The following is a 15,706-nucleotide window of genomic DNA, read 5'->3' as shown; positions in this document are numbered from 1 at the left end:
AGTAAGGTTCCTTTCTGTCCACATCCCCTCCAGCATCTGTTGTTGTTAGAGTTCTTGATTTTTGCTGTTCTTTCTGGGGTGAGGTGGTATCTCAATGTTGTTTTGATTTGCATTTCTTTTATGGCTAGGGATGTTGTCTGTTCTCATTCTTAATGGTTTTAAATAATTTTCTAAATAATGTGAATAGCATGTGTTTTTATTAAAACTGTGTAAATGAGGGTTTGTGTGTATGTATGTATGTATGCTTATATGTATGTGCATGTGAGCTAGTACTAGGTCCCAACTTTCTTGTTCAAGGCTGCAGAGATGGCTCTCAATCATTTGAGACACACCTCCAGCCCCAAACTGTATAAATGAATGTTGGAGGGCATTCACTGCAGTGTCCTTTTTTTGAAGAACTTTGTCATTGTTTGATTCATAACTTTTTATTTGAACAGAATTGAAGAGATCCTTGTATGCCCTATTTTCTCAGTTTGGGCATGTGGTAGATATCGTGGCTCTGAAGACTATGAAGATGAGAGGGCAGGCCTTTGTTATATTTAAGGAACTGGGCTCGTCTACAAATGCTTTGCGACAGTTACAAGGATTTCCATTTTATGGCAAACCAATGGTGAGCCAATCCTATTTTCACTTGTAATTTTCAATGATGCAGTTGATTTATAAATACAGACTTAAAGCTATGGCTATTGCTTTGTGCTTTAAATTGTTTTATTAGAGAAAGTTTGATTTTATTTTTTGTGTATGTCTTTATACTAGTACATTGGGGAAAACCAAAATATATTGAGAATACAACATTTTAAAAAAAGAGCCAGGCACTAGTGGCTCATGCCTGTAATCCTAGCTACTCAGGAGGCTAAGACATGAGGATCGAGGTTCAAAACCAGTCCGGGCAGGAAGCTCTGTGAGACTCTTATCTCCAGTTAACCACCAGAAAACCAGAAGTGGTGCTGTGTGCCTTGATCTGAAAAGCTAAGAGACAGCGCCTAGGCCCAGAGTTCAAGCCCCATGATCGACAGGGAAAAAAAAAAAGATGGCAGCATAGTGAGGGATCTTACCTTAAAAACATCAGAGGAACAGATTCAGTGGTTCAAGTGGTAGAGTGCTAGCCTTGAGCTGAAGAGCTGAGGGACAGTGCCCAGGCCCAGAGTTCAAGCCTTACAACTGACCAAAAAACAAAACACCAGAAACTGGGAGGGGGCAATGGGGAGGGAAGGGAAGAAATGGTAGGGGAAAAATAAAGGAGGGGGTAACAGAAACTAGTAGCAAGCCAGATAACATAAAGAAACCTGTTCGTAACTTGTAAAATGACACAAAAAATATCACAGGTCAAAAAGGAAATCCAGACCAAAGTTTCAAGATACTTCAGGGAAGTACTACATTCCAGAAACTGTGATGCAGTCTTAATAAAGCAGTGGCCTATAGAAAAGTCCAACTTATATTTACAGGTTTTATGAATCACATGTATAGAAGTTAAGCCTTGAAGAGTTCTTGAAGAGTCTTAAAGTTTGGAGTGACAGCTTTACATTTAGTTGTTGGCTGAAGATTGGATTACAGGAGACAGATAGAAGGAGGGAACTGAGGAGGTCTAAGTCAAGGGTGGTAGAAGACTGAATAAAGGTGGAGACAGTGTAGTGCAAGAGTCCTGCACATGTTAGTGAACACACTGTACCCTGGCAGCTTTTTCCAAATTCCAAACTGCTTTTTTCCCTGAGGTTGAAATGGGATTTGAAGGGATTTTAGAGAGCCAGCCAAGGCCTGATCTTATTCTGTATTGAAGATATTTTGAAGACCTTTTCTTTAGCAAGGACTGCCAAATCTCCAGCATCCTGGAAAAGGACAGATGAAATTCTTTGAGCTGTTTTGTGTATATTTAAGTGCTTTAAGTTGATCTTCTGTTGTAATTCCAATATACCAGATCAGCAGTAAGTGAAATTTGCTCTGATTTGTAACTCAGAACAAAATTATTCTTTGTGATTTATGAAGATGTATTTATTTAATACCCCAAATGCCTTAGTAAATAGAGCTATTTTTTACAGGCTTATGTCATGAATCCTTGAAAAATGTAATTCTTACCTTTTTGTGAATTTGTTATGAGAGCTTTCATATTTTATGGTATTTAGTCTAGATCAGTGTTTCTCAACAATGGCACTTTTGACAATTTGAATAATTCTTTGTTGTTGGGGTACTTTCTTGTTCATTTCAGGGTATTTAGTAGCACCCCTGGCCTTTACTAACTAGATGTCAGAAGCATGATAGCAAGAAATAAGTAGATAATGCCAGCTCTCCCCTGGCAGGAGAAATGGCTCTTGGTTGAAAACTACTGGTCTAGACTAGTCAGCCTAAAGCTGTTAAGATCAGATATTCTCGCAATTAACTGCCATAAGGACAGACAAATCAGGTTACCAAGGTCTGTTCAGGTCAGAGGCAAGACTGAAGACCCAAAGAAGTTGGGAGAGACTCCTTAGGACCAGGCCATCATTTAGCCTGAGTCATTAGCCTGTCTCCTTGGTTTAGATCATGCTGGGAAGATTGGCAGGGCTGCTCTCTGGGATACATACTCTTAGAGATGCTGTGGCTAGCAGTCCACACCTGGAGTTCTGAGGTGCTGTGCTAGGCCTGCTTTCTTTTTATTCCCCTCCAGATATTTGTTTCTAACTGTAGTAAAGGAAAGGGGTTGTTGTTGGTTTTAACAAATTACTTTCCTTCTAATCCATACTGTGAACTGCTTTTTTGTTTTCTCCAGATCAAGATCAAGTTTTTGCCATGGCACGCAATTTTAGATAGTAATTTAAAAGGCTGTTATGTTTTGATGTGATCAGAGAGATAGTCACTTTCAGCTTGGTTGAACGGAAGTCTGTGTATCCTGACAACAGCTTAATTCATTGGCAGAACATTCTAGACCTTCATACTCCTCAGAGTTGGTATCTATGGCTAGAGCACCACCATGCCGTTTGTGCTTGGGCAAAGTGCAGAACCACTGGCAATGTAGCTCAGTGGTAGACTTAGCACAGGCAATTACCTGCATTTGATCCTCAGCACTGAAAAAAAAGGAAAGCTAATTTTTCTATAATGAGTTTGTGGGAACAGCAACTAGAATTAAACTGTGGGAAAGGTACATTTTAAAATGCACATAAATAGCATTAAAAAAAAGTATAAAACCATAGACTTCTCCCTAGGCCTGCTGTGGTTGAATCTGCACTTACAAAAGCTTTATGGGAAGTTGGATTGCACACTATTTGATGAAATACCAGGCCAGACTGTTTTTGAAGGTCTCTCCATTTTTACAGGTGCCTACCATTCCTGCTGGCTCTGGCATAATAAGAATAAGCAAGTGGTCTCATTGGACTGGTTGGGATGCTGGTTTTTTTGTTCTTAAAGCATTTTAAAATTTGAGTTACTAAATAAAAAATGATAGATTGAGAGAAAAGTCATTCCCAGTCTTCAGTATTTAGCCATTAGACATATCACATGCCAGAGCTGCTGGGAGTCACTGGTATGAGGCAGGCAAATTTTCAGCAGTTTTCCCTTATACAGTGGAGGGAAGCAGTGATAGACATTTCAGTGGTTTCTCCCATATGAAAATGTATGTTTTTTTCTTTTAATAAACACAGTTGAATGTACTTACCTTAATTGTAAATTTGTCACTTTGTATACTAGTAAGTGGCCTCACATCCTTAGGTATGTGTTTAAAATTAGCTTGTAGAGTAGATTTACATAATAGAATTTGAAACTAGTGTAACCACCTTCAACTTAATGAAGTAACATGTTTTCATTAAAACAGCGAATCCAATATGCTAAAACAGATTCTGATATAATATCTAAAATGCGTGGTACTTTTGCTGACAAAGAAAAGAAAAAGGAAAAAAAGAAAGCTAAAACTGTGGAGCAGGCTGCAACAACTGCAAACAAAAAGCCTGGACAGGTAAGATATATAAAGTTCTTGTTTTGTTGCGGGTTTTTTTTTTGTTTGTTGGTATTAAAAAGTTGATGGATGCCTGTCTTATAAAGGGATGAAATGATCTTTGAATATTGTTATTGTACATTATGTGTGGGTTGTTTTTTTTTTTTTTGGCCAGTCCTGGGGCTTGAACTCAGGGCCCAGGCATTATCCCTGAGCTTCTTTTGCTCAAGGCTAGTGCTTTACCACTTGAGCCACAGTTCCACTTCTGGCTTTTTCTAAGTAGTTCATTGGAGATAAGAGTCTCATGAACTTTCAGCCCAGGCTGGCTTTGTCATGACCCTCAGATCTCAGCCTCCTGAGTAGCTAGGATGAGCCACCAGCACCCAGCTATTATGTGTGTTTAAAAGGTGAAATTTTAAGAAGTTGCAAAGAATAAGCTCAAAAATTCTGGCTTGTATTTGTAAAATTCTATTTGTATTTAAGCAACAAATTAAACAAAAACTTTACAAAACAATTTTATTCTAGTTTACATGATGTTAATTCCATCTTTTTCTAGCTTACCAGAATATGTTCATACCATTTGGCTTATTTCTCAAGTTCTATCCTTAAATAATACTGTAGATACTATAACGTTGAACAGTCTGCTTAAAGCTTCTTTCTGAACAGTTCAGGAATGTAAAATCTAATTTACAAGACAAAAGTGACATCATTCAGGAATGCTATTTCTGGATTGAAAATTGGTTAGAAATCTCTTTTGCTGAGTATAATGCTTATAAGCAATTGTGTTGAAAAAATAAAAGATTAGTCATAAGATTATGGGTTTTTTTCCACTTTAAAGCTTAAAGGTTACATTTTGGGTTTACCTTTTTAGAAAGCTAAGTACATACATAAATGTTGAGCCAATTAAGATGTACATTCTTTGAAATTAAATGGAATAAATTTTAAAATTGATGTGATATTTATATAGTAGTTATAAATACCTATTGCTTTTTCTGAGGGACTGGAAATTTTAACTCTTGCTGTTTCTTTTGTTTAGGGAACACTAAATTCAGCTAATTCCCAAGGAAATTCAACACCAAATCCTCAGGTAATATTTTTTCCTTGTGGTACGTACAGTAAATAAAATTATGGACTGGCTCAAGTACCTGTCTAGTAAGTTTGAGGCCCTGAGTTCAGACACCAGTACCACCATAAATGAACAGGCAAACAAAAAATAGGGCATGATGACCCACACCTGTAATACTGAGAGGCAAAAATTGGAAGGATTGGAGTTCAGGACCTGCCTGGCCAAAAGTTAAGAACACCCTTTTTCTCAACCAATAAAGCTGGGTGTGGTTTTACGCTCCTGTCATCCCAGTTATGAGGGAGGTATAAGAAGGATGATGATGAGCCAACCCACCCTGGGAAAAATGGTGAGACCTTATTAAAAAATAACTAAAACAAAAGGGCTCTGAGCATGACTGATGTGATTGGGTGCATGCCTTGCCAGTGCAAGTCCCTAAACTCACAACTCCACTACAAAACAATCACAAAAATTATAACACTTATGTAAAATAAATTTCATGTCTTCAAAAGCAAAATGATTCCACCCACTAGACACAATACATTAAGTTTTAGATCACTTGAATGTAAGAAATGCAGGGCATTTAAATATTTTTAAAAGGAAAGAAACAAAACTTGGCCTTTATTCTTTGTTTCCTATAATGAATCAACAAAATCAGAATGACAGATTGGAAACAGAAAGGTGCTAGGAAACATTTTTGTTCTCTCTGCAGTGCATAGCTCATGCTTCTATACATGTGTCTGACAAACTGGTGAGGAGCTCTGTCCAGTCTAAGTATCTTAGCTTTTCTTATAGACTGTCTCAGGGCAGCACTATCTTAGTTAGCCAACTTTCACTGCCTGGGCACAAATGGATTTCAGCCTTGTTTTTCTTTAAGCCTCCTATGTAAATGTTTTAGAAAATTCTTAGCAAATCTTCTCAGTAAATGTTTCAAATAGAAACTCACAATTATGTGCTAATGGTTTTCCCCCAGGATGCCAGCCTGGAATGATCCTATATCCAGATATTTTGTACCAATGAGTATTTTTCCTCTGGTTTTAAATTATTTGCATTTCCTTTTGATTATCTCCTTTCGTTTGTTAAACTCTTAGCATTTATAATTCAGTTCCCAAGTGCCAGCACTTTATTCTCTAAGCTTTGAGATAGTCACTAATTGTGAACCACCTTTCTTTCCATCAAACTGGCTTGAACAGAGACTCTAATATGTGAGATTTTTTCCTAATACCTGCCTATAGTCTCAAAGGAGATTATCAATAGATAATAATCTGTTGATAATAATAGATTGTTGTCTGATATCATGTTTGTTTAATAAGTAAACTAAAAGTCCCTAGGTACCAATTCCCAGTGTTAGTCATTCTAATTAAAATTTCTTCTTAACGTGATACTAAACTATAATGCAGAGGAATGGAGTAACTGAGTTTAGGAGTATAGTAACTTTTCCACTTGAGGATGGGGTGACATTGCTTCTTCTTTAGTGTCATTAGGAGTTTTTATTTTTCTGTGTGACAAAATCCTCAAATTATGACTGACCTCCAGATGCTTCCACTGTAAATATTATTTTAATTAAATACTTAGAACTTTTAATAAGATTGTAACCAGCTTTGGATATCTTGACTTGAATGTCTGCTTTGCTTAGTGGCTGTTAGGTTGTATTTTTTTCTCCTTAGGCATTATTTTCAGCTTTAGTCTTGGGAATCTACTGGTCTGTATGAACTAATGCTCTCTGAAGTTCAGATTTTAATATAAGAAGCAAATGACTTAAAATGTTCTTTATACTTACAAGCTAACTTATCTTTTATTTTTTTAAATAGGTCCCTGATTACCCTCCAAACTATATTTTATTCCTTAATAACTTACCAGAAGAGACTAATGAGATGATGCTGTCCATGCTGTTCAATCAGTAAGTTTCCATAAACAAGTCTGCTCTCTGAGCCTCATGGCTATTCAGCACATGCAAGGGGCATGTCCATTTGTCATCCCCAACAGCAGTAGTTCCTGCAGCTTCATTGATTTAGTTGTGTTGGGAGTAATCATAGATTGAAGCCAGACTACAGATTTTGCAAATAAAAACTACATTTCTGTTGGGCACTGGTGGCTCACACCTATAATCCTAGCTACTCAGGACGCTGACATCTGAGGATTGCGGTTCAAAGCCAATCTGGGCAGGAAAGTCTGTGAGACTCTTTTTTTTTTGGGTCCGGTCGTGGGGCCTGAACTCTGGGCCTGGGCGCTGTCCCTCAGCTCTTCAGCTCAAGGCTAGCGCTCTACCACTTGAGCCACAGCGCCACTTCCGGCTTTTTTCTTTTTGCTTATGTGGTGCTGAGGAATTGAACCCAGGGCCTCGAGCATGCAAGGCAAGCGCTCTACCACTGAGCCACCTTCCCAGCCCCTGTGAGACTCTTATCTCCAGTTAACCATCAGAAAACCAGAAGTGGCATTGTGGCTCCAATGGTAGAGCGCTTGCCTTGATCTGAAGAGTTTAGGGACAGTGCCCAAGCCTAGAGTTCAAGCCCCACAACCAACCAAAAACACCTTCATTTCCTCTGTTGGAATGATGAGTTCTACAGGATGAGTAAAATAGGAAATGATAGTAGGATAGGATGATAAAGGTAGAAATTGCATTTCATAGTAGTAATTATATTTACCTCTTGTGTCTTACTCAGGCTACTTAGTGAGGTGTGATTACTTTTCCTGGACCAAAATTATGAAGTTACTTAACAAACTTAAACATAAAACAGATGTTTAGAGAGCTAGGAAGGTGGCTCAGTGGTAGAGTGCTTGCCTTGTATGCATGAGGCCCTGGATTCGATTCCTCAGCACCACATCAACAGAAAAAGTTGGAAGTGGTGCTGTGGCTCAAGTGGTAGAGTGCTAGCCTTGAGCTGAAGAGTTCAGGGATAGTACCCAGACTCAGAGTTCAGGCCCCACAACTGACAAAGCCAAAAACAAAAAAAGCAAATGTTTGTGCATTTGTGTGTTTATGTGAATTCCTTTTGTTGTCTAGGTTCCCTGGTTTCAAGGAAGTCCGGCTGGTACCTGGGAGGCATGACATTGCTTTTGTTGAATTTGAAAATGATGGGCAGGCCGGAGCTGCCAGGGATGCTTTGCAAGGCTTCAAGATCACACCCTCCCATGCCATGAAGATCACCTATGCCAAGAAATAACATTTGGGATAGTCTTCCTTAAAGGACTTGGCACTATTTGTAGTGTTTGTTCTGATAACATTTGGTCAGGTCATTTAAAGTTGAAGTTGAAAGGACTGAAAGTGAAATTGTTGTGACATTTAAAAAAAATCATCCAGTTTTTCTTTAGCTTCAGTTAACTGTGAAATATTAAGGCCTTAATTTTGTACAATAAACTTATTTGTATCCTACATATTTAGTGCTTTGTTTATTGGCCCATTGCCCTATCAGGTACTTACTCCAGAACACATCTTAAGATACATAAAATTAGAATAGTTTTTTTCTATTTGGGAGCAACTAATGATACAGCACCATTGATCCATTTTAACAAAAGCTCAAGAGAATTAGATCATACCAACTAGTAAACGTCTATTAGAGAAAAGTGAGGCAAGCAGGGTGTAATTTGATATTTGTATTCTCCAAAGCAATGAGCATAATATTTTGCTGATTTTTTTTTGGGGGGGGTCTGGTTGTGGGGCCTGAACTCTGGGCCTGGGCGCTGTCCCTCAGCTCTTCAGCTCAAGGCTAGCGCTCTGCCACTTGAGCCACAGCGCCACTTCCGGCTTTTTGCTTATGTGGTGCTGAGGAATCAAACCCAGGGCCTCAGGCATGCAAGGCAAGCGCTGTACCAGAGCCACCTTCCCAGCTATTTTGCTGATTTTAAGGATTTCATAAAACTTGGCATTAGTATTGAATGCTGGTTACTTGGGGTTTGTTGTGCTTATAAAGAGGATATAATGATTACATTAGCTCAGATAGTATTTTTTCAAAGGCTATACAAGAGGCTCATATCTTCATTTTGTTTTTTGAGGTTTTTTTTTGGGTCCAGTCGTGGGGCCTGAACTCTGGGCCTGGGCACTGTCCCTCAGCTCTTCAGCTCAAGGCTAGCACTCTACCATTTGAGCCACAACACCACTTCTGGCTTTTTTCTTTTTGCTTATGTGGTGCTGGGGAATCGAACCCAGGGCCTCATGCATACAAGGCAAGCGCTCTACCACTGAGCCACCTTCCCAGCCCCTCATATCTTCATTTTAAGACTAAGAATTCTATTTTCTATTCAAATGTTCTAAAGGCATTTTGTTTCTGGAAAATATCTCATAATGACTGAAACCCTATCTAAAAATTTTTACTGTGTTTGATTTGCCATGGAGCAATACTTCTCAAACCTCAATGTGCCCATGAGTCATTTAACTGTTTTGCCAAGATGTAAATGCACTAAGTAGACAATCCAGGTATGCTCGATGGTTACTTGTGCTTTACGACATGGATCATGGCTGGAGATACAAGTGTTGGGTTGGAGGATGAGTGTATGGAAAGGCTGTTAAATTCACCTGGTGGCCCCTTGGCCAGAAATTGAGCCAGGCAATGAGCTCATCCTGAAGCAGAAATACCCTTAGCGTTTTCAAAACACTAAAGGGAATAACTGGCATGGTGGAAAGGGCAAGTGAGGGAGAGATGGAGGATGAGATAAAAGATACAGGACTCAGTCAAGGGGTCCAATCCTATGGAACCTTGGGGGTCACAGCAAGAAAGCTCTTTAATTGCTGTTCTTACCAGTCTATCTCTAGACCCTAAAGAAGCCATGGCTTCTGTTTTAGAAACTAGACCAAGAATCTCATGTAGAAACCAGCATCATAGAAAGTATTCTTAGTGGATTAAAGGTTCAAAGAACACATCCAGAAGTCTAGCTGACAGAGGTAAGCAAGATCTGGTCTCAGAACCTGTAGGAACCAGAGTACCTTGAGCATAGCTGTTAGGTGCAACTACCTACTGCATTCTTGCAAGTTTGAATTCCTATTTGAAAGCAAAATTTACTAAGTATTCCCCAATCTCAGTCCTGCCTCTGCCTGGCACAGATGTCAGACTAACCAGAGCCTTTTCAGGATGTTTCTAGAAAGCTTGGCATCTATTTCATCTCTAAAAGGCCAAATTGACATTATTCTCACCTTATTGGATAAGTCATGCCTTTATTGGAAGGGGTGACATATACAATGTAGCAATATGAGTGTTGAGTCACCATTTCCTCAAAGTGTTTTTAAAACAGTAATTGTCTTAGCTCTCCTTGTTGAGGGCTGGCTTGGGACAGTAACAGTCTGTGAAACAGCTGCCCAATTTAGATTAAGATTTAATCAGTGCTTTTGTTTTCTCGGAGATACTTTCAGGCCCCCAGATGAAAGGAAGGGAAAATACACCAACATTCTGCTTTCCAAAATGACTTCTAATTCCTTTTTTTCCTTGGCATGAAGTAAATAGAGGATTTAAAGTCCCAATTCTAATTGACGTAGTGAATGGAAAAGATTATGGAGTGGTTAGAAAGGGGTACTTTTCCCATTGTAGGTCCCCGTTTCCTCCTCTGTAATAAAAGATTGAATAAAACAAGCTTCCAAATCAGTGCCACTATATAAAAGACCTTATATGTCTGCACACATCCCAAATAATACAATCTTTGCTGAAATTATACTCAAGTATATTCCGCTTTACCAATTTTTTGGAAAGCTACTTCCCCCAAAATAGTTTAGTAAGTTGAATTCTTGTTCCTCATTTTGTGCAGTGACTATTTAGGAATGGAATACAAGGTACTCTCTGAAACCATGTGGTCGAGTTGAAGAAGGCTTCCTGACAGACCTGTTCCAGTGGTGGGGGAATCCCCCTCTCAGAAGCCAGATCCCAATACCCCATAAAGAACAGGAACATCTTGTCTATCCTAATAGAAAATAAAATCCTTGGGGCTAGGGCCTTGGTGAATTCACTGTTGTTTCTAGTGCCCAGAATAAAACCTACTAGATGCCTGGTACATATTTATTGAGTGGATGGAGCTATGTATTTGTTCTTCAACTTTGGTGACGCATAGTAGGGCCCTTCTTTCTATGGGAAAGATAGTCAGAAGCAGGAAAGTGCAAGTTAAATAAATCTTTAACCAGTGAGCATCTTAGAGGAAGTTGCTATCATTTTGATCTTGAATGCCTTTCAAAGGCCTATGTGTTTTGGGCTGGGTCCCCAAGCAGTGCTAACAGCATGAATCATTTGAGAAGTGGGGGTCCATGGAGAGTTCCATAGGTTATTGGGGTTTGCCCCTGAAGGGAAGTGTGGGATTGCTGTTGATTTCTCCTCTTGCTTCCTGGCCGTGGTTTTACCACCACAGGCTTTGGCTACCCTGTACTGCCTCACAATAGGTCCAAAGCAATGGCATCAATGATCATGGGCTGAAACTTCTAAAAGTGTGAGAGCCAGAATAACTTTTTTTCTTTATAAGTTGATGATCTCAGTTATTTGTCATAGTGATACAAAGCTGACTTACACATTTTCTCAATTCAACTCCTTCTTCCTATTGGTAAGGTCTGGATGTGCCATTAACTGGTGTATTATAGTCTACCAGTGGTCTTGGACAAACATGAGCTCTAAAAATACTGTCACAAAGGATTTATAAACATGATTCTTTACTTACCTAATATGTAAATCCAGATTTTGGAGAGCAGTACTGGGGTTTGAACTTAGGGCTTACCACTTGGTGGACAGTTGCTCTATTACTTAAGCCAAGCCCGAAGCCCTTTTTGCTTTAAGTATTTCTCAGGAAAAGTTTTGTGTATTTTCCTGAGCCTGGCTGAACTGTGAGCCTCGTAGTTACACGTCCTGTGTAATCAAGACGACAGACATGTACCCCACACCAACTTTTTTGTTAAGATGGAGTCTTACTTTTTCTTGAGAATGGCTTGAGACTATGATCCTTCCAATCTCTGCCTCATGAATAACATGGATTTCAAGCATGAGTCACCTTACCTCGCCTGTAAGTCTAGAATTTTACTAATTGGATTTGCTCAAATCAACGTTAATTGTGTAGCTTCAGCAGATTTCAATGGCACATCCTTGCTCAGAAACAATATGAGGATTGAACTGAAAAAAAAGAATGGTTTGAAATTCTCTGTCTACTCCACAATATCCTGCTTATATATACTGTAAGCCACAGCTAACAATGGTGTATCTTGTGTATGAAAAGAAGACATAGAGTCTCTCTTTGGAAAATCAGATGCTAAATAAGCTTCTGGAGTTTAAGACCCCATTATGAAAGCCAAAGGGGTGGTGATTCCTTCCTATTGGCCAGGGATATTTATCCAGAGGTCCGGGTTTCACATAAAAGACAGGAACCTCTGAAGTCAGCCCCCAGTTTCAAAGTGCTACTCAACCCAAAAGAAAGATGGCAAGGATGTTGACGCTTTTGCTCTTGGGTCTTGTGGCTCTTTCTGCTGGGACTGGAGTATTTATGGACAGACTTGCATCCAAAAAGCTGTGTGCAGATGAGGAGTGTGTCTGTAAGAATCTTTTTATGCTTTTCAGTGTCTCTCTATTACATAATTGAAAATATATCCACTCTTAGCATAATGCCAAATTATACTGAGAGGCCAATCTGCTTGGATGTACATGTTCTTGGTGTTCAGTGTTTTGTCTTCTGTGTGGTGGGTGTCTGACAATGGAGAATTCACTTGGCTAAGACTTTGTTACAGATTTAATATTTTGGCTTGCTTACTCTTCTCAAGTTGAATCCAAGCTGCATACTGGGAGCTATTAGTCACTCTGATTTCCTCATTTTTGTAAATGTGTTGCTTTTTTATTATGTTGTCACTTTAATTTTTTTCTTTTCTTCTTCCAGATACTATTTCTCTGGCTCAAGCTCAAGAAGATTACAATGCTCCAGATTGTAGATTCATTAATGTTAAAAAAGGGCAACAGATCTACATTTATTCAAAGCTGGTAAAAGAAAACGAAGCTGGAGAATTTTGGGCTGGCAGTGTAAGATAAGATTATTTTAAAAATGATACCTAATCATGACCCATGTTGCTCTTAATTTTTTCAACATTACCTGTCTTCAACCTGTCTTCATGCCTAAAACTAGCTAATAAGCCCAACAGAATGTGAGGGCAAATGCGAAAATTCAGGCTGCTTTTGCTCCTATTGCATTTTAAAGAAAATTAGTTAATCTCATAACAAAACCAAAGCTAGGTTCATATGATGTTCCAACAAGAAGAATATCATACACATTGGAGTTTGTATGTCCCAAAGTGTTTGAATCTCATTCAAAAAACATCTGAGAGGATTTGCCAAGTGAAAGGCATGTGTGTTGGCAGTCAATGTTTCCGTGTTCCTTTGGGAAACATTACACCCTCTTTAATTCAAAGGATATGCTGTTTTTTCTTTCTTTCTTTCTTGAGTTAAAACATACCTAGCAGTCCCTGGAGTGGGATGAGACAGGGATGATTTATTGCATTTGTCTGCCATTCCCCCAAAATAGGTTCTAAAGTAATGAAGAATTAAATTGAAATGCATTCAAGTATCTGTTCATTTGAGCTGGCAAAAACTGAGAAACATGCATCCTGTAAAATAAGTGTCTATTTTTTTTTATTACGTGACTTTATTTTTCTATGGATTCAAAAGAGATTTCAGGAAAGACATAAGACTGCAGAAAACTAAGTAATACTAAAGTAGGGAGATAAGTCAAACTGGGCCACACACACACACACACACATACACCTCTTGTGGGTTAACTGCTATAAGTGAATTGCATGTTTGGTTGAGTCCACTGGACTACAGACACAAAAGGAAGATCTGGGTATTGGGTGTTTCTCATTATTAGCAAAGAGGTTTTTCAGAAGACCTTCATGTCAGTGTGGCTCTGACTGTTATTTCTTTGGGCATTTAGGTTTATGGTGACCACCAGGATGAGATGGGAATTGTGGGCTATTTTCCTAGCAGCTTGGTCAAGGAGCAACGTGTGTACCAGGAGGCCACCAAGGAAGTTCCCACCACGGTAAGCATTACAGGGGTGACCACAGAGGACACACATAGTAGAGTAAACTTACAGGATGTAAGTTCCCAATTTGTACCAATGATCAATATTGAAAGATGGGTGTCATTTCTCCATATGCTTGACTTTGTTCCACTTGAATCTATTATTGTTTTAGTGGTTCAATTTTTTGTATTCTCTAGTTTTATTTGACCAATAGAAATTGTATATGTTGAGGGTGTACTTGATATATAAATGTGTGTTATAAATGTCACAATATTTATGATATGTATTATGTGCATATGGGTATATAACATATGTGTGTATTTGTAATTGTATGTGTATTATTTATTATGTATGTGTAATTTTAGATTGTGGAATGATCATCACATTAACCTGGTTAACATCTATCACCTAATGTAATTACCTTTGTGTGTGTGTGTGTGTCTGTGTGTGTGTGTAACACTTAAGATCTACACTAAGAAAATTTCCCATTTATAATACAATACTCTTTTGACTTAGGTGTAATTTATGCTGGAAGGGGTCCTAAGGTCGTAAAGAGAGAAGTCAAAATAATATTAACTGACTCTCTCCTACTGATAGCTTACACTTATTTAGGAAAAGCAAATTGTAGAGAAAAATTAGCACCTATTTTTGATAAGATCAAACATTCTAGAAAAATCTTTGAATGTGCTTGGTTTTGCTTTTGTGGCAGATAGACTCTACTTATGCACAAAATAAGATTTTACTCTTCCCTGTGCCCTAGGGCCCTGTAAATTCATAGAAAAATAAAAGATCCTTCTGAAGTGCTTTGCAAAGTGGTTGTTTTAAAGCAATTCTCCCACAGCTAATTACTGTGCTTCAAACATTGCCCAACCTACACAGATGCAACTCACTTGTCATTTCTTGTTAGCACTAAGCTTGATCTGTCAAATAACCGTAAATTAAAAGTTTATTTGAGGCCTTCACTTTAGGTTGTTTTTGACTCAACCTGATAATTATTTTACAAACTTTGCGATTCAACCTTTATTTCTTTTATAAAATACAAATTTTACTTTGACTAAACCTGATCTTAAATAAAGTACCTTTATCTGTTTTCTGGCCCCAGTCTTCTCATTTCAATCTTTCATTGCCTTTGCTTTTCCAGGATATTGACTTTTTCTGTGAGTAAGAAATCTGTGAAAACTGAGGTAAGATGGAACATCAAAAAAGAAGAATAAATGCATATCTCTAATTTTTTACCTTTGTTACCTGAGACTGGGGCTTGGGGCTAGAAGTGGCAGGTAAAAGATTTTCAACTCAGTCTTGTTTTCTGCTGGCCTGATCTTTCCAGAAGCTGGCACAGGGTGAGGATTGACTTAAATTCATGCATTGATACCAAAGAAATATTTTCAGCACAAAGAATTTTTATATACATGAGGATGTGTATTTGTAGTCATTTCTAACTTGTAATTCTCCCCAGCTCTTTGATGCCTTGTATATAAACTTGATAAATGACAGGCCTGACTTTTAGACTTATAGCTATTATGACTATATCTTTAAATGTCTTTTAAAAAAGTTGCATAAGTTATTTAGTTGAATAACTTTCACTTTTAAATGTTCAATATGTTTTTCCTTCAATTCAAATAAGTCTGCATATGAATTGTGGGGAGGACAGTTTCTGGAAATATTTTTGATCACAGTTTTGTAATGTGTATTCCAGGATTGGAACTTAAACTTGGGACCAGGGTGCTGTCTCTTAGCTTCTTTTGCTCAAGGCTGTAACTCTACCACTTCAGCCACAG

General features: G+C 38.3%; 2 protein-coding genes across 2 annotated transcripts in view; both read left to right on the top strand.

The window, feature by feature from the left end:
- Snrpb2 (small nuclear ribonucleoprotein polypeptide B) overlaps positions 1-8,337 on the top strand; it is a 27,749-nt gene extending 19,412 nt beyond the window's left edge. The window contains exons 3-7 of the mRNA XM_013011046.1: positions 438-610; positions 3,782-3,922; positions 4,938-4,988; positions 6,776-6,864; positions 7,969-8,337. Coding sequence (XP_012866500.1) covers positions 438-610; positions 3,782-3,922; positions 4,938-4,988; positions 6,776-6,864; positions 7,969-8,128 — 614 coding nt within the window. The 3' untranslated portion in view covers positions 8,129-8,337. The remainder of the gene's footprint in view (positions 1-437; positions 611-3,781; positions 3,923-4,937; positions 4,989-6,775; positions 6,865-7,968) is intronic.
- Positions 8,338-12,337: 4,000 nt separating this feature from the next.
- On the top strand, positions 12,338-15,126 carry Otor (otoraplin). Its single transcript, XM_013010836.1, has 4 exons — positions 12,338-12,453; positions 12,792-12,931; positions 13,839-13,946; positions 15,070-15,126. Exons 1-4 carry the CDS (start codon positions 12,339-12,341, stop codon positions 15,091-15,093), a joined length of 387 nt encoding a protein of 128 aa, XP_012866290.1. The 5' UTR covers position 12,338; the 3' UTR covers positions 15,094-15,126.
- Positions 15,127-15,706: the final 580 nt, after the last annotated feature.

Source organism: Dipodomys ordii, unplaced genomic scaffold (assembly GCF_000151885.1).
Source record: "Dipodomys ordii isolate 6190 unplaced genomic scaffold, Dord_2.0 Scaffold13, whole genome shotgun sequence".
Classification (NCBI taxonomy): domain Eukaryota; kingdom Metazoa; phylum Chordata; class Mammalia; order Rodentia; family Heteromyidae; genus Dipodomys; species Dipodomys ordii.
Note: the sequence above shows the minus strand (reverse complement) of the source record. Positions and strands in the feature narration are given on the sequence as shown.